We start from the raw sequence: 27,270 nt of genomic DNA, 5'->3' as shown, positions 1-27,270 counted from the left end.
CATATTTGCATAGTGCTATTGCCATTGGTATAAAAAAGCAAAAGTATAAAACATTGTCATTTTTAACTCCAATAGCTCTAACTTTAATAAAAGCGAGACCTATTGCATTGAAAATGCTTTTTTTCCGAGCCATGCTGCAGGGTGCAGTACAATATGTGGTAAAATGGATTTGCAACACAAATATGTCAGAGGTAAAAATTATGTAGCTGCATATTTATAAAACACCGCAAAGAAAAGCAATATATAGTGTAACCTAAATGGTAAGTATAACACAGATGACTTTTAGTACTGAGTGTTATAAAAGACAAACAGCATATTACAGAACAGCATGCTCAAGACCAACATTGCGCAGAATAAAGAATACATGTATATACATATATATTTATATAAACTAAAGTTGAAATAAGTTTTATTTTAGCAAATAAACAGTATATTAAATAAATAGGACGAAAAAAAATTGACAAAAATATAGGATCAAAGGTGACAACTTTGAAGATGGGGATTACATTTCGAGTATTCCCATGGTCCCAACATCCTGTGATCCTGGGCAAATAAATTAGTTTCCTTATATGTAAAAACATATGTTATGGCCTTAACTAACAATCTATTTGAATTCCCTTTACTATGTTGGGGTAAATTTTTTGGTATAAAAGCAGGTGGTCATTATAAATTGCTGTTGTGTGCACCAGAAAACCCCAGCTCAAATTAAGCACTAATTTAAAGGCTAGAATTGTTTAAAACAAACAGCATGTTACACAGCTTTAAATATAAAAAAAGCATTTGCAATGCAATAGGTCTTGCCTTTGTGAGAGTTAGAGTTATTGGATTTGTAGCTGACAATGTCGTCTACCTATGTGTGTTGGTTTGGAGTGTAGCGGATGAATGTGGTGTGGAGTGTAATTATGTGGGTTGTATTGGAATTGTTAGTTGTGTCATTGTGTGGGGTGGAATTTTGTGTTGTAGGTTACAGTTAGTGGCAGGAGTAGGGTTGGGTGTAAGGTTTGGGTTAAAGGTGAAAACTAAGGTAAGGTGAGGCACTGGAGTAGGTCTTTCTTGAGGGTGAAGATTAGGGTGAGGGTGAGTGATACGTCTGATTTAAGAGTAAATGTTAGGGTTACCGTTATGGATAGAAGCATGGTTAGGAATACGGTCTTGGTTAAGGGTGAATGTTATAGTTATGGAAGGAACTAGAAGCAGGATTAAGGGTGAAAGTTCGGGCTAGAGGAGTTTTGGGTCTGGGTTAAGAGAGAAAGTAAAGGTTAAATGAGGGACAGTAGCAGGTTTTGGCATAAGTGCTGGGTTACAGACTGATTTAGGTCCAGGGAGAGAGTTTGAGTTAATTCAAACTGCAGGGCACAGTTAAGATTAGGGTAACGGTTAGTGTTAGTTAAGGCTCAGTGAGCAAGCGAGGAAAATTAAAGAAAAAAACCATTAAAAAAGAAAAGTAAATTCAAAACAAATTATCTGAACTCCATGTACATGTCAAAGGTAAGCAATTTCAATGCATTTGCACAATAATATTTTGACAAGCAGTAAAGGTTATTTTGAGTAATTTACTTAAACTGTTCACCTAGTGCTGGCCCCAGGTCCACGCAGCAAGGGCCAGGTGGGTGTCAGGTAAGAGAGAGCGTACCGCCAATGACTACAGATGAGCGCTACATGTGACTGTACGCTGTGATGTTATGCCTGTGTGTAGACCTGCCAGACACAGTACAATGCTCGCGTAGCCCTTTAAGAATCGCTGGAGGACAGAAGAGGCACAGCGGTGCCGGAGGATAAGAAGCGGTCTCAGTGGCTCTTGATCTCAGCGCTGCACATATGCATTAGTCATGGGTAATGAGGTAACGCCCCGCACAGTCCGGAGAGCCTACCCTCTGCTCCAAGTGCTGAGCGCGCTGCTCTCCTGTGACATCATCTGGTGCTCATCAATCCAAACCTAATTACGAAGAACGGAATCTGGAAAGATGGAGTGCTGGAGGCGATCGCGCCATCTGGGAAAAGGCAGAGAGGAGGCTGAGAAGCAGGTAGAGCTAGGACCCGGAGAGTGGCCTGTGCAAAGCTGACAAAAAAAAGAAAATAGAATAATAAAAAATAATGATTTGTGGCCACTTGTGCAACTAAAAAAGAACGGAATCTAAATCAGTGGTGTGCGTGCACCACAGAGGAGCGGGAATCGAAACCAGTGGTGTGCCGCACCACAGAGGAGCGGGGACTAGAGAGCGCGGCAGCAAATCGAACGCTGCTGCCCGTAATAGACATGACTGAGACATGGGCGGTTACATTTACAAAGAAGCTGGAACATGAACACGCCTTCCACCAATGGCGTGCTGGCTTTTGTAAAACAAGCCAATAGAAGCTGATGACCACAAAAGCACACTCACAAGCGTGTGGTCAGCTTTCTGAAGCCCTTACAAGAAGTCTCTCGCTGCGCGACAGTGCTGCGCACTGCAACGCTAGGCGCGGGACCGAAAAAGGAACACTTTAGAGAATCCAGGATTTAAGCCTTGAAGCAGGGTACCTCTACATGACTTGCTGACATGGTGTTTAAGTGGATAACTATTGTTGCATTGATCAGACGGCAGAGGTTGCTAAAACTGTCTAAACTCACACCGGTGGCACAAAAAAACATCTGCACCTCCCACTCAACAGCAAAAATATAAGTTTTCTGTAACACCAATCAGGTTTTAAACCTGTGTCATAACGGTGCAATAACTAATAAATATCTTTCATTTATCTCCACTAGGTCTCGGACAAAAGGCCACAAAGTGTTGCTCTCAAGGTTTCTGCTTGATTTACCAAGGCAACCCCAGAGCTTTGGAATAACCTCAAAGAGGTGCCTTTTACCCACCACTCTCTTTTCAGCTCAGAATGCATAAAATGCAGATTATTTAGGTGGGCTGGGGCGAAGTAAGGAATTTCTGTGAACCTCGAGGCTTGGAGGGAGATTTCCAGCCTCTGGTCTGGGCTTTGGTGGTTCATTGATTCAAAAGACCCCCAAAGTCCTGCAAAGTAAATGATTTTGACATGGAGTTTTCGTCCTATCGCACAGTGTCTTTTTACAGTGTGATTTATAGGTTTTTGTCTGAAAACCTGCAAGTCACAGATCAAAGTAGAAAAAACCCATAAATTAAAATTCACTAGGCCCAGTTGCAATCCCCATGCTACTGGGAAATTCACAGAGACCTTGCATTTGCCATGTTTAGGAAGCAGTGTTCACTCTGGGGTAAATCCTGCCACCATCCCTTTGAACAGAAGAACAGCTGTGGGTCAACGACTAGCAAAATGGCCAATTAACACCTATATTTGGGAGCCACATAATGTGTTCCTTCTGTTTGTGCCAGGATGATTACACTAAAGGTACATGGTACTCTCCCTCACACCCGTGCTTTGAAATCTCCTCATGTCACAGTACGCAAACATAAACAACGAACAAGCACAAAAATATGAATTAATATATCCATTTTCCTGACACCGTCCATGGGACATGCACTTTTTTTTCTGGGTTGCCTAGCAGAGGGAAAGCTTATGTGCTATATACATTTCCAACCAGAATCCTTATCCACGTCTCAGTTCTGTTAGTATTCCACCTGCTATACTCTAAACTCCTTATGCTACAGAATTAGGCAAGGAAACAAGGAACTGAAGAAGTAAGGCAACTGGGGCCTATGTGGGGGTAGACCACACTGTATCTCTGACTTCCCCATTGCTTTTCAATTCTATGATGTGTGCATCTGGTCTCTCCTCATAGCGAAGACGGACATCCTACTTATAAAAGAAAGTGGGGCTGGTAAACCAGGAATTCATAAGTTACTACAGAGATTAACTTGTGATAACTCTACAAAACTTCCTTTAAATGCAACCACCCCGATGGAGGGCTCTGTCGGACACCCGGGGTTTACTGCTGAGCCATACCGTTTGCAACCAGAATCCCTGAGTGACGAGGGACACAGACTGGCTTCATGCCAAGGACTACTTTATACTCTGTAGTTCTCTCAGAGGGGGCTTCATTTATTTAGTGCTCAATCTGAGGGTCCCTTTGCACTTCGAAGTTTGTGGATGCTGCCGAGGGTGGTGGGGCCATAGGATGTGGTAGAAACAAGAGCTCTGCTCCTGGGTTCTTTGCCCCAAACCCTGATATTCTTTTTACCTGTCTCATCTTCAGCCCACTTACCCACCTATAGATGAAGTATTAACATTGTGCACTCAGTGAATCTGCTCCTTTCAAACCCATGTGGTTCCTTTGGTTTGATGTAAGAGTTAATTCTAATTGGCCAAGATACAATAAATCAAACCCTCATCCGAGGGAAAACACTTGTTCACTAGTTTATTCCAATCACTCCAGCTGGTATTTGGTGGAGCAACACTTTTAACACCTTGGCTGCTAGGGATATTTTTCTCCGGTGCTGAAATCTCAGATTTATCATTGTTCATGACGAGCTCAGCTCGTCATCAGCACAGCTCAACTGTGCCTCATGACGAGCTGAGCTCGTCATGAGCATCGAACCACATCAATGCTTAGGAGATTCATCGTCAATGCTGATATTTCTTGATTCCCATTTTTCATGACGAGCTCAGCTCGTCATGAGTGTATGGAGGTGTACATCATGACGAGCGCGTCCAAGGGGTAATAAACAGTTAAGCGGACAGTTCCAATATTCTCATTATATACCCTATTAAAGCAGCTGCTGAACAGATGCAAATACTGTGGCACAAATGCACAAAAACAGGGAGAGCGTGTATTTCTTGTAACGTGACATCTGTAATGAATATTCTGTTACACCAAGAGGGAAAACAGTGATATATTTATGTGTGTGTGTGGTGGGGGAGAGGTGGCACAGGTGTGAAGGGCTTGAAGGGGACCTAGACTAAAGACACTAAGCTTTCTGGTCGGGAACCAAGGACAGCAAAAAGATCACATGGACCATTGTGGGGACCACACATATGAATGGTGTAGCTTGCAAAAATATAGCTTGCAGAAACAGAGTCAAAAACGCCTGCACATTTCTTCCTGTGCCAAAAATACACTATCAAGCGTTTTCCTGCAAGTACGACGGGGCTGGAGTAGAATAGTCTCACAACAGGGAGGTTAGTTTGGCTGGATTTAGGAATTTAAAATAGATTGAAATATAAGAAGGAAGATAGTTAAGTAAGGTATCTATTTTGAAAGTAGATGTTTTGGGTCTATGTTCATGCAGTCTGACCTTTGAACTTGAGCCGTGATTGGGCGGAGGAGACTAAAGCTGCAGCAGGGGTGAGTGAGTAGGAAGGGCACAGGGTGGAGTAGTCTCGAGGTCACTAGACCACCGCAGGAGGAAATTGGACCGTAGACTCACTGGGACATGACCAAAAGCTGAGCTAAGAGAGAGAACAAGGACATTGTTGATAAGGATCAAAAGGCTTGGCTGGAGACCATGGCCACTAGGAAGATCATTGGCACAAGAGGGTGTGTGAGAGAGGAAAATAACATTTATGGTGTAGAATGTAAATGTAAATATAAATGTAAATGTATGTATACTTGTAAAGCGCACTATCACCTTTCAGGCATCCTGGCGCTGTATACCGCTGTGGAACCCTTCCTGGCTTTCCCTGTGAGATGCCCCCTACTGGGCACCCCCAAGGTGAAGCCAGGCATCCCAGCGCTTTCGGGGAAGTTGTGGAGATTAAGCAAGCTATTGCCCAGAGTTGCAGAGTGGGACCTATGATTAGAGTAGGCACCGAGGCGAGAATTATCGAGTCCGTGGACATTGAGCCCAAGACCTGCCAAGGCGGGAATTGAACCCTGGTCCCGGGTCAGACCTCTGCATCAGGGTCTGCCGCTTCTAACCAGTGAGCCACACTTCTCCAGAAGGGCAGGCAAAGGGTGCAAAGGGTGCAGCTGTGGTTATGGAAACCAGGAGCACAGACTGAGGGAGACATGACACAGCAGAGGGAAAGAAGAAGAGAAGAATGACAGTACTGCAGAGGGAAGCCCAGAGAGGGGGTCAAACGACAGAGTGGCAATGAGACAAGTAACAGTGGAGAGGAGACAAAAAGCGCGGTGTAGGGGTGGACCAAAGGCACAGCGGGAGAGGATCTTTGACTTAGAGGAAAGAAACCGAATTATCACAGCATGAGGAGCCTTTCAAAGAAGAAAGTATTGCATAACGAAGGTGTGAGTATGTCTGGAGGGTGGAAGGGCTGCCCACTTCCGGTGTTCTGCTTTGAAACACTCTGCGTAATAGGTTGAGTGAGGACAGGTAGCAGGAAGGAGGTACCTTACCTCATCTGATTTTTCTAACACACCTTCCAGATATTTCTGGAAGACGGCGTGCCTGGCCATGCGCTGCTGAAGCCGCTCCTTCTGCTCGCCTAACTGTGTGATCTCCTGTTGTATGCGTATGGCCTCCTTCTCTTTCTGCCCAGTCAGCTGACGCTCCTCAGTGGCCTTCCGCACCGCACGGCTTCGCTTGGAGTCATTTTCCTGCACAATTCAGAGAAACCATGCATGAGGCTAGCAGAACTCAGTGCTTCTCCCATTCAAACCTGCTTTCTGCCCTTAGATAGGCCACTTCGTCCTGTTGAGAGAGGTGCCATTTTGGGAGACGGCTTCAGCTTGTAAGAGCTGCTGTTGACCATGTATTTTCATCCATGGTAAGACCTTGGAGGTCTTGTTTTGTCACAGGGCCATCTCCAAAATGCCTGTAACCTTTCCATTTTTCTTCCTATTTTTGAATGCCCAGGAAACCTGGTATGGGTTATAGTGTTATGAGACTTCTGTAATCAGAGATGAACATCCATTGTAACATAGTAACACCATCTCCAACGTCAACAGCTCTGACCTCAGTACAGATCAAATTACAAGTTGAACAATGCAAGGTTTTTTAAACTATATGATAATGTTTATATATGACAAAGTTAATCTAATGATATAAAATAAAAGCAAGCAAACAACTCTTTTAGGGCATTCAGGTATTTAATGATTAGAGGTGTCCGAAGATGAACCCTAAACAGAGGTAGATCGCAAGACATTCAGTATCTTTACGTTCTGCGTATGGTCAGATAGTTGAATATGGGGAAGCGCAGTGACAGACTTCAAGAGGAGACTGGGGCCCAAGGGCAGATAAGCAATAGACATTGGACAACTGACAAGTCACAAAAGCAACACAGGAACATAGTGGCAGATCTTAGACAGGAAACCGAGCACAATGACAGATCGGGAACATAGCTTGGTGATGGACCGTGGGCAGGACACAGACCCCACGGACAGATCACAAAGGGCAGGAGATAAGGAGCATACAGAATCAATGGAAACTCACTAGCAGGAGCCAGAAACCAGGGCACACGTCACAATAACCAACACTGTTCTGTGGCAAATCACAAGCAGCATAGATGAGTAGTGACTAATCACTGGAAGGACAGAGAACCCCAGGACATAACACAGCAATCAGAGCACCAAACCAAGTGACAGATCATAAGCAGAACAGACAAGTTGAGGAATAGGTCACAACGCTGGACACTGGAGCCCACGCATATTTCACAAGCACCAAGACATAAAAGTAAAGTGATTGATGCCAATCACAAGCACAACACCTGATCCCAATAGCATATCACAAGCTTGACACAGGAGCCCAGTGACCTATCACAGGTGGAGCACGGGAACCCATGAACAAATCACATGCTTAATGCGCACAAGAACCCAATGAAAGATCATGGGCGGGCCACACAACAAAAATAATTATACAAAAATGTGATGGATGGAATGCTTGAGTTGATCTAAGCCACAGGTAATTACTCGACCGGCTCCCAGTCCATCATTTTTTGCACACCATGCTACCTCAGTTTGGACCCAGTCATATGCAAATCAGTCTTGATTCTGCTCCAATGGTGACAGTCCAGCCGAACTGCCATAAGCAGAACATGGGGACATGGAGGTAGATCAAAAGCAGGACAAGTGGTCCAAAGAAGAATGTCTCCCTTTAATTTGTTGTAAATACCCACCAACTTTGATGCAAAGAGAACCTACTTTGAGGAATCTGTCGAATTTGAAGATGGAGTCCTTGAGCTGCTCTTCTTTGCGTTCCAGCTCCTCCCGACGCTGCTGAATACTTTCCATTTTCATCTGGAATTCCTGGAGGGGACAAAACACACTAGAAAAACGTTCCATCATCCCTTCAAGTCATCTCATCATATCTCTATAAACATCAGGCTTTGCATATGCCCTTTACATGTCAGAGCAACCAAACACGCGTCGTCTTCTACAAACATTTCCATAAAATGGTGCACCATTTACTTTATATTTCCTTAAAAACATCACCAATTTTCTAATTATTCCCTTAAAACAACATATATAGGACAATCATAGTAGCCATGTCTGTGTCACTCAAAAACAAATGATATTCCTCCTGAGTCAAAACTCTGTAACAAAACAGGAGTGTCCCACTGTGCTCCTGGCCGCATCATATTTAGATGTCCCTAGCATGCTCCCTACCCAATACCCAAGAGATCGATTCTATGTCCTAGCAGGTACTGTAGATAATTATGCTAGTTATTTGATGAGCAGCAGAGTACTCACCTCTATTGGAAGATGGGGGTTCTCCATCCTCACATCTAGACCATGACATGACTAACGGTGGTGGTGGCTGACAGCCGTGTAATACCAAGATTTTTACCTGCAGCCCAGGTTGAGTAAGACAATGCTTGCTGGCACTCCCATCTATACCCAGGTGGTATGCCAGGACTGCAATTCTGCTTACTCCTGGATTTAGGCAGTCAACGAGGAGTACTACATTACTAAAACACATCAACATCTTTGTGAATCAGGCCTTATATCTACTGGGCTCCAATATAGTGTTAACTCTATATTTTCCACAACATCCTTCAAGCCTTGACGTTTTTCCATCCCTATGATCTCAGTTAAAGACTAAAAAGGAGGTTCTTAACATTGAGTACGCGTTCAGTAGTATCTGATTTCTAGTTGAATGGAGACAATAGGCAATATTCAATAAAAAGATGCCTTGAGATTGCTAGGCCAAGGCGAATTGGCTTCACAGTCACCATAACGTATTCCTGTAACAAAGCATAACATTTTGTGCATTATCCACAACAAATCACTGAGTCCCCTACGCATTAACAAAACCAATCAGACGTGTGTACATAACCAATAACCAAAGTCTTCTGGCATATTTCCGACACAAACCAAACTTTCCGCTAATTTCTTTTAAAAATTAATCCCAGTGGGGGACAGAGTCTGGGCTGAGGAAAATAGAGGCATTTCGATAGAGTTCCTTGATGATCACAGGCCACAGGCCAGATACACAGGAATCAAATTCATGGAATAACCCCACAATGATTGTTTCAGAGACGGGAACTCCATGATGCGAATGTAGCGGGGGAAGAGGAATCCGCAAGCAAGCGGGAAAGATGAATGCCCACAGAGGGTACAGAGAGCACCCATGACCACACAGAGGAGGGGAAAGTAGCTCCTGCCATACGCTGTGGCGATTGTACTAAAGGACCTAACCTTTTTAAGGCGATATTACTGAGTGATGAAAAAGAGCCTAGCATAAAAGGAACCTGAGAAGTGGCACCAAGACTAAGGTGGGTGGGCACGCAACAGGGAATACTACAGCTCTTGAAATGGTGGTCATATTGGAAGAGGTGAATGAGAATGTCTCCACATTCCTGATGACAATCTACATGTCTGGCAGCAATACGAGGGGAAAGTACAAGTAGAATGTGGGAATGTGGGCATTATATAATGGTGAATTGCATGAGATTTTTACTTAATAAAGAATGGCGCAAAAGTAAGTGAATAACAATGAATAACCAAGTAAAAGACTAATATATATATATATATATATATATATATATATATATATATATATATATATACACCTTCTAAACACCTCACTAGTTACTGGCGCATTACCTACCTCCTTTAAAGAGGCACGCGTCAGACCCCTGTTAAAAAAGCCCGGGGCAGATCCATCCAGCCTGAAGAACTACAGACCTATTTCTCAGTTGCCATTTCTGTCAAAAGTGTTGGAACAGCACGTGCTAAAATCTTTGTCATCCCTCCTGGAATCTCACCATCTTCTCCAGGAGCGGCAGGCTGGCTTTCGTGCTCACCATAGCACAGAATTGGTAATGTTGTCTGTACTGGATGAGCTCAGATGCATGGCTGACAGTAAAAATCCAAGTGCCCTGATATTACTAGATCTTTCAGCGGCATTTGATACTGTCAGCCATGCATTGCTTCTGGGCAGACTGGCTCGGCTCGGGATAGGAGAGCGAGCCCTCGAATGGCTAACAGCCTTCCTATCTGGGAGGACGCAGAGAATCCAGGTTGCAGATCAGGTCTCCGGTGAGGGTGTTTTACCTTGCGGAGTCCCGCAGGGCTCCGCGCTCTCTCCACTCCTATTCAATTTGTACCTGCAGCCATTGATAGAGTCCCTGGCAAATATGAACTGTAAAGTTTTTAATTATGCCGACGATACTCAGCTGTTGCTGAGTATCGACAATACATCATCGGCTCAGTCCACGGCCCAAGACATATTACGATTCACAGTGAACTGGATGTCGTCCAATTTACTGAAAATCAACCCAGACAAAACAGAGGTTCTCGTAGTTTCAACCTTGACCTCTCCCTGGAACGATCTGTTTTGGCCACAAGAACTCGGACCCACTCCAAGACCGTGTCCTAGCGTTAAGAGCCTCAGCATGAAGATTGATCAGGAACTCTCGATGGCTAACCAAGTGTCCGCTGTAGTTGGTTCCTGTACCAACCTAATCAGGAAATTGCGGAAGCTCGTTCCCTTACTCTCATGGAATATGCTGCGAACCATTGTCTCGGCTACAATAGTGTCGAGAATTGATTATGGCAATGCGCTATATCTTGGCCTCCCAAAAAATCTATCCAATCGTCTTCAGGTTACTCTGAATGACGCTGCACGCCTGATATTTGGTGTACCAAGGCGGACTCATGCTTCCCCCTTGCTCTACAGGCTTCACTGGCTGCCGGTGGTGCAAAGAGTTGAGTTTAAGAGTATGTGCATCTGTCACAAAGCAATCCATGGACAGGCGCCAGCCTATATAAAAGAGAGACTTGAATTATACAAACCCAAGCGCGCCCTACGATCCTCCGGTTCCTTTCTGCTGTCCTGTCCACGCTTCAAGCTGGCAACTAAAGGAGGCAGATCCTTTTCAGTTCAGGCTCCGATCATCTGGAATAAGCTACCGGAGGTGCTTCGTAGAGAGCCCAACCTTCTCCTCTTCAGGAAGTCTTTGAAGACTTTACTCTTCAAAGACGCATTTACTTCCTAGTATCTGGTATTCTAGAATCTCTATAGTCATCTGCCTCTTGTTGCTGCACTTGGTTAGTAGCGCTTTGAGACCTGTCGGTGAGCTGGCGCGATATAAAACCCAGTACAAATACAAATACAAATATATACTTTCTTTCTGAAAGATGCCTTGTGTGGACATAAACCAGGCTTAAAACTGATGGACTATTTACATATAACAGTCAAGGCATGCAGAGCCCCATAACGCTGAGAAACAGTTCAATAAGCACTTAATCTGCATTATTAACCGAAGTCGTTTATTGAACTAGAACCTGTCACTGTCTAGAGTAAAGCATGTGAGACTGCTACTTTTCTTGGAAGCTGAGGCAAACAGCAATAAACCCTACCAGGACAACAGAAATTGGCAGAGCTAGCATTAATAACTTCAGCACAGGAAGAAAAAGCTCGCGGCTACAGGCTGTCGACAGGGTCTGTAGACACAGGAGTAACTCAAACAGCCTGGGAAGTGCAATCAATACAAACCGAAATCAGTTCCTTTAAAAAACAGAAAGGAATCAAGAATTGTAACATTTCTCAGTGTATACCTAGCGGGCTTGCAGCCTTATTCATCATTGGGCCGTTTTGCGAGTCTGAAATAGCGAATCATAAGGAATCGCTATTCCAGACTCGCAAAAAGGGATTCATGTAGGAATCGCAAAAAAATATGCGATTCCTACACATTCCTTATTTGCGATTAGCAAATTGCTAATCGCAAATAAGGAAAAACTCCCCATTCATTCCTATGATAGCGATTTGAAGGGTGCCAGGGGTGTCCAAAGGACACCCTGTAACACCCCTCAAATGCACATTTGAACAGGTGTTGCGCACACACATGTCCAAAGGACATGTGTGTGTGTAACATGCAAAAGAAAAAAATGCACTAAAGTGCTTTTTACTCTTTTTTCGCAATTTACCACCAAGCCAGACCTGGTGGTAAATTGCGACCAAATATTGCGATTTCGCAATTTCTAAATGGTTGATGAATTGCATTTAAGGAATCTCTATTAGAGATTCCTTAAAACCAATTCCTCGCAAAAATGCGATTTCGGTAATAGCGATTTTTGCATTTGGGATGATGAATCCCAAATGCAAAAATCGCACTCGCAAAGGGCCAGATTCTCAGAATCTGGCCATTTGCGAGCGCAATTACCTTTGATGAATCAGGCTGTAAATCCCATGGATAGACGAATCATTGCATCTTACCAAACATCCATAATATTAAAAATCTTAACACCATCCAAGGCGATCAATAAATAAAAGGTATTCCTGAGGGTATACCCGGAGTTTTTTTCTACCCAGTAATAATTTATCTAAGAACTCCAAATACTGGTTGAGATCACCAGAGTGGTAGATAAATTGTAGGTAAGACCACCTTTACAAAATCTTCAGATCGCTGTAGAGTGTAGAACACATGATAGGTTCATATATCAACAAAGGAACTGTTTGTGTGAGTATTATGAAGGAACAGGCGTTGATAGAACACTGAAAACGTATGCACCTACAAGAAAGAGGCGGCCCTGTCCAAGCAAGATGACCAACTATACGTGCCCTGCTGTAGCTCCCACCAAGGAGAGCAAAATCCTGCTGCATCCTGACACACCTAAGGCCAGGGCACAAGTCCTAGAAAAAGAAGTGGGGGGACTAACCAAGTTAGGTAGTATGCAAGTAAATGTAATGTAATGTAAATTGATACTTGTATAGCGCACTACTCACCCACAAGGGTCTCAAGGCACTTGTATGAATACCGCTGTGGAACCCATCCTGGCTTTCCCTGTGAGGCGTCCACTCCTGGGCACCCCCAAGGTGGAGGCCAGGCATCCTTAGCATTGTGGGGGCCGTGGTGGAGATTAAGCAAGCTATTGCCCAGAGTTGCAGAGTGGGACTCTATGATTGGAATAGGCACCGAGGCAAGAATTATCAGGTCCATGGAATTTTGAGCTCAAGACCCGCCGAGGCGGGGAATTGAACCCTGGTCCCGGGCTAGACCTCTGCATCAGGGTCTGCCGCTCTAACCATTGAGCCACACTTCTCCACCAAGTGAAAGCATGACGCGTGCAATCACAGCACGAGATGTCACAACGCGTGACATTGCACATGACATCACAGGAAGTGATATAACAAGAAGTGACATCAGATATTAAGACCTCACACATGTTTCACAGGTATATCATAAGTACATTTAAGTGCATTATGAGATTTAACAAATGAGACTTTGCGTTGGGGTTGTGCAAAAAAAGTGGAGCAATCCGGACACAAAATCTGGGCCTCAGCTAATAAATTTTTTCTTAAAACCCTGCCACAAAAATATTGGCAACAAGGAGATGCATGGCAGTAGATCTGTTCTGCTTAGTTGGTTGCAAAGTCTGCATTTTCTGCTGTACAGGTGCCCAGTAAATCTCAGGGAATAGTAGTAATGGTGAGATAACTCTGGAGCTTAACATATTTGTGGGAGAGATCTGTGTTTTGTGAAGTCCCAGATTTGAATCAAAGTAGTAGAGAAGGTGAATGTGTCTCCTGCTAAGCACATCATGTAACATGCAGATGACAGATATTTATTTTGTGTAGATCGGTACCCGGGGTACTGCTTATAACACAGAGATCCTTTTGTTACCTGCAGTTCATAAATTGTAATCTTCTAATATTGCACAGTGAGATATGGACATGTGACTCCTATACCTTGTAACCCTGTCTCATGTCACTGGTCTTGTACATTGATTTACACACTTACAGGATTTATTGTCAATGTATAATATGTATGTTTTGTAAAGAGCTCTGACACCCTGCATTGGGATGCGTAGCGCTATAAAGAAATGAAACAGTACTTTTGAAATTGTTATCTGCGCAAATACTGGGACAGACAAACACATCTGACATTCTTAAAGTGCTGCATTTGTGTTCAGGGACTGAACAAAGCAAAAAACATGCCTCTCTTAAATAACTGTGAAGAGATAACAAGCTGTATGCCTTTGCTTCCCCTTAGTTGCATTTACTTTTAAGTGTGAGGTTCCAGGCCGGCTCCAGTCAGCATATTCAAACAAAAGGAGGCCTGATGGTCCCTTAATGTTATGTTATGTTATGTTATATTTGTTTTTGTATAGCGCACGGCTACTCAAAAAGAGTGTCCCGGCGCTTTAAATAAGGAGACCTACAGCAAAATAACACAACACAGTAATAAAAAAACAAGGTGAAATGCAGAAAGAAAACAGAGAGAACAGCAGAACAGCCTGAAGGGTAAACAGCCAGGTTTTGAGGCCCTTCCTAAATGCAAGTAGGCTGGTGGCTCCCCGGAGTGTTAGCGGCAAGGTGTTCCACAACTGTGGCGCCAGCAGTCCGAAGGAGCGGCCTCCAATGCGGGCTCTCTTCACTCGCGGCACAGACGCCAGGAACAGAGATTCTGACCTGAGAGAGCGAGCCGTATGGTAAAAGGCAAGTCTCCTTAGGAGGTACTTCGCTCCCACCGCATGAAGAGCTTTGGAGGCCAAAGTTAATGCCTTGAAAACAATCCGTTTACGGATGGGCAGCCAATGTAAAGTCTGCAACAAGCCAGCAGCACTGGCTCGCCTGTTAAGGCCAAAAATGGCCCTCGAGGCCGCGTTCTGCACAACTTGGAGCCGCTGCAGCAGGTACTCTGGGAGGCCCAGGTAGAGAGCGTTGGAATAATCTAGCCTAGAGCCGATCAGAGCCTGCACAGTCAGCTTCCTATGTTCCTCAGACAGAAGAGGTAGAAACCTCCGCAGCATCTTCAGGAGGCCGAAGCATGTGCCTGTCACACCAAGGATCTGGGATCTTAACGTCAGACCCTTGTCCATCTTGACCCCCAGGTTCTTAGCAATTTGAGATGAGCAAGACGGAGGGAACATGTTAATGGGCCACCAAGCTTGCCAGTCTGGCTCCGTAGCACACCCGAAGAAGAGTACCTCGGACTTATCGGAATTGCACTTGAGGCTGTTCAGCTGGAACCATTTAAAAACAGCCCCAAGGCAATCCCGGATACTCTCTCCATCAAAGTCTCCTCCTCTCTTACAAGAGAAGAGGAGCTGGGTGTCGTCTGCGTAGGATACGATCTGGGCCCCGAACGACTCCGCCAGCGCCGCCAAAGGGGTCATGAAGATGTTAAAAAGGGTCGGGCTCAGTATGGAGCCCTGTGGAACCCCGACTCCCAAAGGCGGCATCACGGCGGAATCTGGGGAGGCCCAGACCGTTTGCCGGCGGCCAGCTAGGAAGGATGAAAACCAGCTGAGCACCGTCCCCCGTAGGCCAATCTCATAGAGTCTTGCGAGAAGGCCGTCATGGGGGACGGTGTCGAAAGCCGCCGACAAATCCAACATCACCAGCATGGCTTTACCCCCAGTGTCCAGAACCCCTTTGATGGATTCTGAGACCTCTAGGAGCGCGGTCTCTGTACTGAGATTTGGGCGGAAGCCGGATTGGGTGGCATGCAGAATCTCGTGAGTTTCCAGAAAATTGGAGAGCACCGTGTGTACATGCTTCTCCAAAATTTTCGTAAGAGCAGGCAACAGAGAGATAGGCCTATAACTGACCGGAGCCTTAGGGTCAAGACCAGGCTTCTTCAGCAAAGGGATGACCATTGCTTGCTTCCAGGCCTGCGGAACCACTCCCTGGCTCAACAAGAGATTCAGGAGTGGATTCGCCAGCGGATTTATCACTTCCGCCATTATTGCCAAGAATTTGGCCGGGCAAGGGTCCAAAGGCGACCCAGATTTGAGATTGCCCATAAGCGCTAAGGAAGCAGGGGCTGAGATAGGTGGAAAAACGGCCAACATCGGACCTAGCGGGGCCGAAAGGTGCAGGTCATCCTCGGGATTGGTCGGCCCCGCGGGCGCCACCGGTGGAAAGGAGTCCTGGATAAGTTTAATCTTGCTGGTGAAAAAGTTAGCAAGATCCGAAGCCCAGGATTTGGAGGGCATATCTTGAGATGTATTGGACCTCGGAGCCATAAATTCTCTCACTATGATGAAAATCTCCTTACAGGAGTTGGAGGCGGCTTCTATCCTCCCTGCAAGGTAGGCTTTTTTTCCAAGGCGAATGTCCCGGTGGTAGGCCTTAACCGCCATCTTATAGGTCAGCCTAGCCACAGAGTCGTATTGTGAACGCCAGGCTCTTTCGGCTGCCTTACACTGCTGCAGAGCAGCTGACAGTGCCGCAGTGAACCAGGGAACCGAAACCCGTTTCGATGTTAGGCGGGGGGCCAGCACCGGGGCAAGATCGTTTAGCCTATCTAAAAGCCATGCTTGCAAAGACTCCAAGTCCTTCTCCAGGTCGCTTGAGAGGGGGCATGGATGATCCAGGGCGGCCTGGGCTAGCATCGCAGGGGTCACTCAATGGTATGCCCTGGGGACTCGTCCCTGCTGCTGGGACACAGAATTAGACGGTTTAGCTGTGCCTCTGATCGAGAATTTGGCTAGCCGATGGTCTGACCATAGCACCGGAATAATCTCTTTCACCTCGAGAGGAGATGTCGAGAAGACCTGGTCGAGAGTGTGTCCCTTGTCGTGCGTTGGCCCCTGAAGGTAGGGGATCAGGCCCAAAGGGGCCGTAGCCTCCAATAGTTTGATAGTGTCCGGGTCCGACGGATCATCCATACGGAAGTTGAAATCCCCGGCTACTATACAATGCTCTGCTTTCAGGGCCAGTCCCAGCAAAACCGAATCGAAGTCTTCAAAAAAGGTTCCAGGTGGGCCAGGTGGTCTATATACTAATAATCCTTTAAAGGATTGGTGAGGAGCCAGTGTGATGGAAAAGGCAAGGGCCTCGGAGCCGCGGATATCATCCACTGGCAGAATGGCACATGGCACTCATTTCTTCACCACCAGTGCCACTCCACCGCCCCTTCCCTTAGCTCTGTCCTTCCTGAAGATATTATAGTCAGGCGGAATGGCCATGGCAACATCAGGATTTGAAAATTCCCCCAACCATGTCTCAGTCAGCATAAGACAAAGTGGCTTTTCCATATCAAGGAGCTCATAAATGTCTTGTGCGTGTCTGCACGCAGATCTGGTATTTAACAGCATGCAGAGATACCCAACACTATCGATCTCTTTGTTGGGGAGCGATGATAAAGCGCGGTTGGGGCGCCAGCCACAGCCAGGGCAGCAAGACTTACCCCTGTGGCGTCCGGGAAAGACAGTGCAGCAGCCACCAGCTAGATATTGTAGTGAGCGTAGCTCACCAGATGTATATCGGAGCGGGGGGGGGCCCAGGAGTATATAAGCACTGTGACTGAGCCCAACCCGCCGCCCCGCTCGCCTCCGGGACGCTGACGGGCGCAGACGGGCTGGACTCTGGCGTGACTCCGGCGGGGATCCGGCGTACCCGCTGCGCGTAAGCATGACTCCCTTTAAGAGGAGTCCGTCGCCTGAGCCACTAGAGCGTACACCCCTCACCCAATATGGCCGCCACAAAGCACTGTAACACACACAGCCCGCCCACAGGAACCGGGACCCGCTAAAGCGCGGTGGAGGAGCCGGTTATGATGCAAGTGTGTGGAGATGACCCATAAAAGCAGGGGATAAAGAAATAAGAACAAAGAAAATACGCAAACAGGATTTTTAAAAAGCGCCGCTATATTGCTGCAAGAGTGCGCGCCTCAGCTCAGCGAGATGCCGTGGAGCGCTCAGGTAGGTCTCGTGTCCGCTAGTAGAGTCAGCAGGACTAAAGATGGCAACACCGAGCCCCCTGGTTACCTCCCTTAAGAGGAGTCCGTCGCCTGAGCCACTAGAGCGTACACCCCTCACCCAATATGGCTGCCACAAAGCACTGTAACACACACAGCCCGCCCACAGGAACCGGGACCCGCTAAAGCGCGGTGGAGGAGCCGATTATGATGCAAGTGTGTGGAGATGACCCATAAAAGCAGGGGATAAAGAAATAAGAACAAAGAAAATACGCAAACAGGATTTTTAAAAAGCGCCGCTATATTGCTGCAAGAGTGCGCGCCTCAGCTCAGCGAGACGCCGTGGAGCGCTCAGGTAGGTCTCGTGTCCGCTAGTAGAGTCAGCAGGACTAAAGATGGAGGACTTAACTTCGGCCTTTATCTTCAGCCCAGCTGGATGTGAAAAAAAATCGTCCTCAGTGCCTGCACTTTGCTGCTGGGAATGGAAAGCAGACAACATACAGGCGCTCCTGAACGTGTCCCGGTGTCTGAAAATTACACCGGTACAAGTTCAACATACTTCTGTGGGTCTCAACTTATTGACGGGGTGGATGACATCCACCCCCTGAAAATAGTGAGTGGACGCTGTGTACCTGCGTGTACCCCCCACCTGTGTCCTGACTAAGGTATTGAAACTGCACGGATGAGGGTGCATATCATGGGTAATTTGGTGTCTGGGACAGAGTCTACAAGTGCCTTTTTAGCACCTTAGTTGGGATTAGGAGGGAGCGGAGGGCGGTTGGGGTGGATTTTGCTATCCCTATAATCATTAGTTGTATCAAGAGGGCTTGTAGATTCTTCTTGAAGGAGGGATGAGGGGCTGGGAGGGGTTCTCTTTTTTATGACCATGTTGTTAACTTTAGTTTTGTTAGGTAGGGGAGCTTCCGTGGATGACTGGTGCTGTGAGCTGCGTCTCAGGTCAATCTCTTGGATGGGGGGGAACTGGTCACTATTCCGAAATCTCTATGGCGGGCCTTGGAACTAAGGGGCATGTGTATCAAATACCGTTATTGCGATTCTCAAATAGCAATTTTTAGAGAATCGCTATTTGAGAATCGCAAAACGGGATGTAAATAAAAATTTGCAAATATTTTTTGATTCCTTGGCATTCCTTAATTGCGATTAGCAAATTGCGAATCTCAATTAAGGAATACCTTCCCATTCATTCAATGAATGGGAAGAAATTCTTAATTTGCGATTCGCAATTAGAGAATCGCAAATTGAGAATGCAATTTCAAGGGTGCCAGGGGTCAAGAGGACACCCTGTTGCACCCCTGAAATAGGTATGTGTGCACATGTAGCGCACATACATGCTCTAAGGGCATGTATGTGCGCCACATGGCACTTTTAAAAGTGCATTTTTCAAAGAAATCCCCAACTACCACCAACTTGAAGTTGGTGGTAATTTGCGATTCCTTAAGGCCAAATTGCACTTTTTCTGTGCTTCATACATTGCATTTAAGGAATTGCAATAGAGAATCGCAAATTTAGCGATTCTCTAATTTGCGATGCCCTTTTGGAATGATACATCCCAAAAGGCCTTTTCCCTGTCGCAAACGGGCCGATTCCGAGAATCGGCCTGTAAGTATAAACTACTGACTTGGAATGTACATGGTCTGAATAGTCCTGAGAAGGAAAACAGGGTACATGCATATTTCCGGACATATGGAATAGCTGTGGCATTTCTCAAAGAGACTCATCTGTGGGGGGACCGCATTAAATACCTGAAACAAAGGTGGAGAGATCAGGTCTATGCCACGTCCTACTTAGGCCATGCCCGTGGGGCCTTGATATGGGTAGCCTCAGGGATTGGGATAGGCAATGATACAGGGTGTGTGAACTATGGGACCAACTGGAAAAGCACATTCGACATACATTGGCGGCAGTCGTTGGTACATGGAGGTTGATAAGGCTTGATGCTAATTAGTGATTAGATCTGAGGCCTCGGTGCAGAGTGTCTTGGCAAATAGAGACTAACTGGGGTGCATCGTATACACTCAGCAGGATTCAATGACAATTTCTGCGGGAGGTGTATGCAACGCGGCCATCTAGCTCGGAGGTCCTTTTACTACCCGTATGCCTTGTAGAGCTGCTGCGGCACTTATTCGGAGGACCGTGAGCTACTGGGGGCCCCTTTGGATGGACAGGAATTACTTGGAGCTGGGGCCACATTGAAAACTGCTAAGGTGCTGGCAGGTGACATACTTCTTGAAGAATTTTATAAACTCTTTCCCAAGGCCCTGGTTGACAGAATGTTGCCAGTATACACTGGGGAACTGGAAAGGGGGTTGCTCCCAGACTCCATGAGAGAAGCCCTAATAGTAATACCGAAGCTGGACACAGACCTTTTGGAGGCGGGCTCCTACTGGCCGCTCTCCATGTGAAATGCAGATCAGAAAATCCTCAGTCATCTATTGGAGGCAAGAATGCTCCCTCATCTTCCACATCTGATCCACACAGATCAGTTGGGATTTATCCTACATAGGAATATGCTGCATAACCTATGCTGGTTGACATATGTTCTTTATGTGCCCGTGCAGGACCAAAATCAGAATGCACTTGTTTTCCTCCATATTGAGGAAGGCTTCAACTCTGTGCACTGGGACTATGTCTGACAGGTGCTAGATGGGATGGGACTGGGGCACAACTATATCAAGTGGGTTAAATTGCTGCATACGAGCCTGAAAGTGGGGATGAGAACCATGCGGTATGTCGAGATTGTATTGCAGAGGTGCACACAACAGGGGTGCCCGCTGTCCCCGTTGAATTTCACTATCATGATGGAGACTCTAGCGTGCCGGCTTAGGCACACCTTCCATGAGGGGCATACAGGTTGGCAGTATGGTGCATCTAGTATCACTGTACGCAGATGTTGCCATGACCTATCTACACCAGCAGGACATAACTGGCCCAATAGTGCTTAATGTTAGGCAAGAATTTTGGGAATTCTCGAGGCTTTGAGTTAACAGCACTAAGTCCACCCTATTCCCACTGGGTGAGTTGAAGGGTCTGCTCATAGACCAACTCCCCGTGACTGCCCTAGAAGGTGGACAGTGTCAAATACCTTGCCATCCATATCGCACATGGACAGCATCGGACATATGAATTAAAATCTGGATCGAGTGCTCTATAATTTGTGCCCCTCAATCTCATTCTGGAACACCTTAAAGTTATCCTTGATGGGGAAGACAGCGCTAATTAAAATGGTGGTACTACCTAGGTGTTTGAATGTTCTGCAGGGTGCTATGTATGAGATCGCTTGGAGGGTATTTCAGGAACTGGACTCACTATTGGTGGAACTCATCTGGGCCAGCCAGAGATGTAGAATTTGTCTTCATACCCGTAAGTGGGAATGGGATGGAAGAGGGATGGAGGTTTCAGATTTGGAATTATACTATCTGGCGGCATACCTGCAGCACGCCGTCCATTGACTGGATGGGGAGCCAAATTGGGAAAGGTCACTACTAGAAGGCACACACAATGGGCACCAGCTAAGAGAGCTGTTGATGAGGGATCTAACCTGACTGTTTCCCGTATGTGATCCGTCTGATAGGCAGTCTCTGGGAAACAGTGCTGCAACAACTGATGAGGCGGGCACTGTATGCCCCGGACTTGGACGTATGGATACTGCACACCTTTGAGCAAATAGGATGACTAATGGCAGTCGATAAATGCCAGGCAGGTGGTTGTATAATGTTTCAGACCTCTATCCAGAGGGATGCTTCATCACCATTCAGGAAGCGAATGAGACATTTGATCTGGGTGGCGGACAGTTCATCAAGCATGGCAAAATTGCGAACACGGCATGCCAGTGGTGGCTTACGTTCTCCGGGGCCCATAAACCTACACACACACACTGGTGACTATACAATCCATGGCAGGCAGACATAAGCTCATAACACACTTATACCATGCGCTACACGCAGGCAAACAATTGGCGCCGTTGCATATAGAAGAAACTTGGCAGCGCATAAGTGACAAGCCCATTGCCGCCAAAGACTGTCTTAAAATACATACAGGGGTTTGCAGGGTGCTGATCTGTGCTAGGTTTAAGCAGATACAATATAACATGGCCCATATGGCATATCTGTCCCCAAGCGGCTGCACACTATTGCCTCACCAGGGATCAGCGCTGTGCTCATTGTGGCACTGCAGTGCCAGATTACTTACAGGTTGTATAGCACTGTCTAGTTATCGTATCCTATTGGGTGGAGATATTGCTCCAACGTAAGCACGCAACAGGTTGGGATGTGACACACAAGTTTAACCAATGCATGCTGAGACTGCTCCCTGACATTCCCCAAAACAATAAGTAGGCTATTCACAATACTGGGACACACAGTGGCAAAAAGACACACCGGCATTAGATGGCTGAATGCACGGCCTCCCACTCAGGAGGCCTTGGAGAAGGACCTGCTGGAGTGGGCTGGGGTGGAGGAGGCACATATGAGGAGAACCTGCAGGGACGAGAAGGTAGCAGATGCCCTGCTGTCTTGGGGTACAATACCGCAAGCGTTGCTTGAGCCCCCTGAGGGCAATCAATCTGAAACTTTTTACTGAATAAGGCAGTATAGTAGAGCTGCTATGGGGGAAGTATGCCTGACCACCAGGGAACGAGTGAGCACTCACACCAAGAAAAGGTAGCTGAGGACTTGAAGATATAACTAAGGGTAATCTTTTTTCTGCAATCCGATAACGGATTGGAAGCTGGGGGGGGGTGGGAGAATGAGAGGAGGGCTCACATTGTTCCTCACATTGTTAATGCCCGATATACGCATGTCTAGGTTGTTGATCATAGTACGTTCATGTTTTTTTGATAGAGCACAGTGCAGCGACTCATTGCTGAAGTGCGGGCAGATGTTGATGATTATTTTGCATTAAAGATAATAGATTTTTCACTAAGTACCAATCTGTCCTGTTCTTGGGATGCGTGCAATAGCCTGTTGTCCTATGATGTTTTAAAAATAGGACCAAGCACTGGCAAAGCCAATAGATCTTGCCTATGCAAGAGCTATAGGCTTTGCCAATGTGTGTTAGCCATGTTGTACTCCAGCATGGATAAAGGTTAGTGGCAGGGAGGAGAGTGGCATGGAGTGCCGTAGAGTGGAATGGCAAAGAGTGTTGTAGAGTGGAGTGGTATAGAGTGTTGTGTATTGGAGTGGCAAGGAGTGGAGTTGCATACACTGGAATGGCATAGAGTAGAGTTGGCTGGTGTAGAGAGCATTGGCGTAGAGTATTGGAGTGTATAGTGGCGTAGACTGCAGTGAAACTGGGTGTAGTGGCACTTAATTCAGTTGCATACAATGTAAAATCGTAGAACGCAGTAGTGTAGATTATAGTGGTGCATAGCAGGGTGCAGTGGTGCAGAGAGCAGTGGCGTAGAGTGCAGGGACGTACAGTCGAGTGGTATAGAGTGCAGAGTTCAGTGGAGTAGAGTTGAGTGGCATAGAGTGCAGTAGCGTAGAATGGTGCAGAGTAGAATAGCATAGAGTGGTGCAGAGTGGAATATAGTGCCATATAGTGCAATGAGATAGAGTGCAGTGGCGTAGACTGGAGTAGCGTAGAGTGGAGTGGAGTAGTGCAGAATAGAGTGGCATATAGTTCAGCGGCGGAAAGTGCAGTGTTGCAGAGTAGAGTGTCAGAGTGCGGTAGTGTAGGGTGGAGTAAAGTGGCGTAGAGAGCTGCAGCGAAGAGTGCAGTGATGCAGAGTAGAGTGCAGTGGCGTAGAGTACAGTGACATAGTGTAAATTGGATTGAAGTAGAGTTCAGTGGTTAAGTGTAGAGTGATGTGGAGTGCAGTGGCATAGAGTGGAATGGCACAGAGTGGAGTAGAGTGCTGTGGTGTAGAATAGATTATTTCAGAGTAGGGTGAAGTGGTGTAGAGTGAAGTGGTTCAGGGTAGAGCATTTTTGCTTAGAGTGGCATTGAGTGTAATGGTGTAGAGTGAAGTGGTATAGAGTGCTGTAGCATAGAATGCAGTGGTGCAGAGTACATTAGAGAGGTGTACAGTATATTGACATAGAATGCAAAGGGATAGAGATGAGTGCTTCAAAGTAAAGTGTATTGGCGTAGTGTTGTGACATACAGTGCAGTGGCAGAGTGGCATAGAGGACATTGGCATAGAGTGGAATTATGGAGAGTAGATTGGTGTGGCCTAGATTGGAGTGGGGTTAATGTCAGTGATGAAGAGTGCAGTGGTGTAGAGTAGATTAATGAAGAGTGCATTGGCATAGAGTAGAGTGGTACAGGATAGAGTAGAGAGGCGTAGAGTGCAGTTGCGTAGAGTGAAGTGGCATAGATTGCAGTGACGTAAAGTGGAGTGGTGCAGAGTCCAGTGGCGTGGAGTAGTGTAAAGTGAAGTGGTGCAGAGTAGAGTGGAGTGGCATAGACTGGAGTATTCATGGTGCGGTACCATAATACAGACAACACATTTTCAATTGAAATTACCATTACATTTGCATAGACACACAGTTTTAGTATTACAACTATATGGTGCACAGACAAACATGTGTGGAAATTGGATCACCCAGGGTAATCATTTGTTTTGATCATATTAAAGTATTTCTTTCAAACACACTTCAGAAATAACAGAATGATGGGCGCCACCCCCACCTAGGGGGCCTGGAGCTGTTAGGTGCAGCAAAGGGTGAACAGAGTAGGAATCCCTTCCGGGTCAAGAGACCCGGAAGAGGAAGGTGAGGGCTTGCCTGCAGCAAATCCCGGAAAAGCCACCAACCGGATACGCGTCACGCGGGGTCCCCATGAGACAGGAACTGGCGCGGGGTTTAAAAGCCCGAGGGTCAGTAACGCCCACCTCTTTGTCCATTTGCCTGTCGAAGGTCGGAGGTCGTCGTGGAAGAGTTACCCACCCACCCATCCCTATGAGCAGAGCTTGGTTAGGCGGGGTCGTGGGCAAGAGAAATTATAGGGACTCCGTTTGTCAGTGACTGTTTGGCCCCAGAACAGGGCTTGCAGTTTATCAGGGGCTCTGGGCTGGGGGGAGAGGGGGCTGACCTGCTGGTGGCTCTGGACTCTCTGGCTCTACCCAGGAAGCCGGCGCTTGTCACAAGCAGTGGCAAAAGATCTACCTGCTGCTCTGTTGGCCGTGTGGCGGTCAGCATAAGGAGAGCAGGCTGTATATTGGTTGTGGCCTGCTGGCACAGCCCGAAGGTAAAGCAAGAGGACCTGTGGAGAGACAACTGTAAATACAATGGAAACGTATAACCCTGATATCTTATTTGTGTGCTGTGTTGTTTTAAATAAAGCAAGAATAAAGTGATGGTCACGGAAATTAATAGAAGTAAGGCCAATGGAGTAATTAGCCGTATTCGAAGTTAATAAAGCTTACACTGTGAAGACCAAATATTGACTCAGGCGTTTATATACGAAGAGAAGAGGGGAAGGGGAATGTGAATGCACTTTGTCTGCCAGCTAAAATTGCTTCATTTGTGTTTCTAATTCTGCTATATTTTGAAATACTTACACTGTTCATTTAAATGTCGTCATGCGCTAGAAAAAACACTTTTCGTACCCCTAGTATCCAACAAGATTATCACATGAATCCTCTCACTTTGAAATCAGAGGAAGAAAAGTAAACAAGTGCCCTCAGAAGACCATGCAAAGACGTGTATATTGAGACAGAATGACATAGCCAAACTGAGACGGGGGTGGGGACAGAGCTAGCCCTGGGGGAGAGAAGCCAAGGACTAAGCCACGAAACAGTGTGAAAGGATGGGGGAAATGCGGCCCGGATTATATTATTGTTATTATTATTAGATTTTAGTCTATATACAGCGATATTTGACATAATGTGAAGAGGCAGGGATAACTGGGATATCACCGGTGGATAGTGCAGGAACTGTGTCTAGTATATATTACTTTGTTGCACATGTTTTACAAACTGTTTTCCGATCCGTCAATAATAGTTTGGAATGTATGACATATAGGCAAAAGTCTTACAACGAAATAAAAGACTAAAACTCACCCAATTTTAGTTTAATCCAAAATATTCAAAACAGCTGCATATTTAAACATATCGCCATAAAAAATTACAGCGTATGCCTACATGCCTTCTAAACAAGATACGTCATACGTCAGCATAATTCCTCAACATGTCACCACAATTCTCGGTGTACTGCCATAATAAATCAGACTTTCCAGGCCATCCTTTTATGCCAGTCCTACTCCACAGACAAAAAAATCCCTCTCATTTGTTTAATTAAATAGCATAAAGCTCCCCCTAAGACCCAAATGCCACTCATTACTCATGTCTACCACCCCCCAAAAACTGTCATAGCCTTGTCAATCCACTTGTATACATACCGTACATTTATTTAGATTCCTTTCCTTTCCGTAAATCACATCACTAGCCTTGTTTCCATAGATCACAACTTCAACACTTGTTTACCTAAATCATTGCCCGCCATTTTTGTTTGCATAAATTGGAGCCACGTGACATAATTTACCTTCATAGGTCCATACACCAATGACTTAGTAGCCTTGTGCTCGTAAATCAAAGATTCACACACTTTGGAGCCATAAATCACCTCCTCGGAAACAACGTGGCTACAAATCACAACTTATTATTATAAACAATGGTCCTTAGACAGAAGGGAGAATGTTAAGAAAATGAATATAGACTAAGTAAATGTATAGGCATTTATATAGCGCACTACTTACCCGGAGGGTCCCAAGGCGCTTCGACCGCTGCGAAACCCTTCCTGGCTTCCCTGAGAGATAGTCCCTTAATGGGTATCTCCAGGGTGAGACCAGGCATCCCCGGCGGTCTGGTGGGGCCGTTAGTGAAGATGAGGCAAGCTAATGCCCAGAGTTGCCGAGTGTGATCGCTGATCAGAGTGGGCACCGAGGCGAGAGAATTATCGAATCCGCTGACCCTGGTCCAGAAACCTGCCGCGCCGGGAATCGAACCCTGGTCCCGGGCCGTCCTCTGCTCTCGGGTCTGCCGCCTCTAACCAGTGAGCCACACTACTTCAAGTAGAACTATATTTTTTGGAAATGTCCAGCCGGACAGTTTAATATCTTGATAAAAAATAATAATCTCAAAGAGATAAGACACAAAGTGTGATGGAAGTAGGACACCAGCTGATGTCCGACTAACCCACTGGAGGGACGCAAACAAAACACATAAATAGTAGGCAATATATGGTCATCTGAATATCATAAATCATAAGCAGATAATCCACAATATACACATATGCATGAAACAATTATTGTCAGCTATGCATTTAGTGCACTCAAGTCGACGACGTTTCGAACCAT

General features: G+C 46.1%; 1 protein-coding gene across 1 annotated transcript in view; it reads right to left on the bottom strand.

The window, feature by feature from the left end:
• The window catches only part of CFAP73 (cilia and flagella associated protein 73), a 144,486-nt gene that overhangs the window by 43,811 nt on the left and 73,405 nt on the right, over nucleotides 1-27,270 (bottom strand). The window contains exons 3-4 of the mRNA XM_086943243.1: nucleotides 8,003-8,107; nucleotides 6,260-6,460 (exon numbers count right to left, since the gene is read on the bottom strand). Coding sequence (XP_086799369.1) covers nucleotides 6,260-6,460; nucleotides 8,003-8,107 — 306 coding nt within the window. The remainder of the gene's footprint in view (nucleotides 1-6,259; nucleotides 6,461-8,002; nucleotides 8,108-27,270) is intronic.

Source organism: Lissotriton vulgaris, chromosome 11 (genome assembly GCF_964263255.1).
Source record: "Lissotriton vulgaris chromosome 11, aLisVul1.2, whole genome shotgun sequence".
NCBI classification, from domain to species: domain Eukaryota; kingdom Metazoa; phylum Chordata; class Amphibia; order Caudata; family Salamandridae; genus Lissotriton; species Lissotriton vulgaris.
The sequence above is the reverse complement of the archived record's forward strand: the minus strand, read 5'-3'. Positions and strand labels throughout refer to the sequence as shown.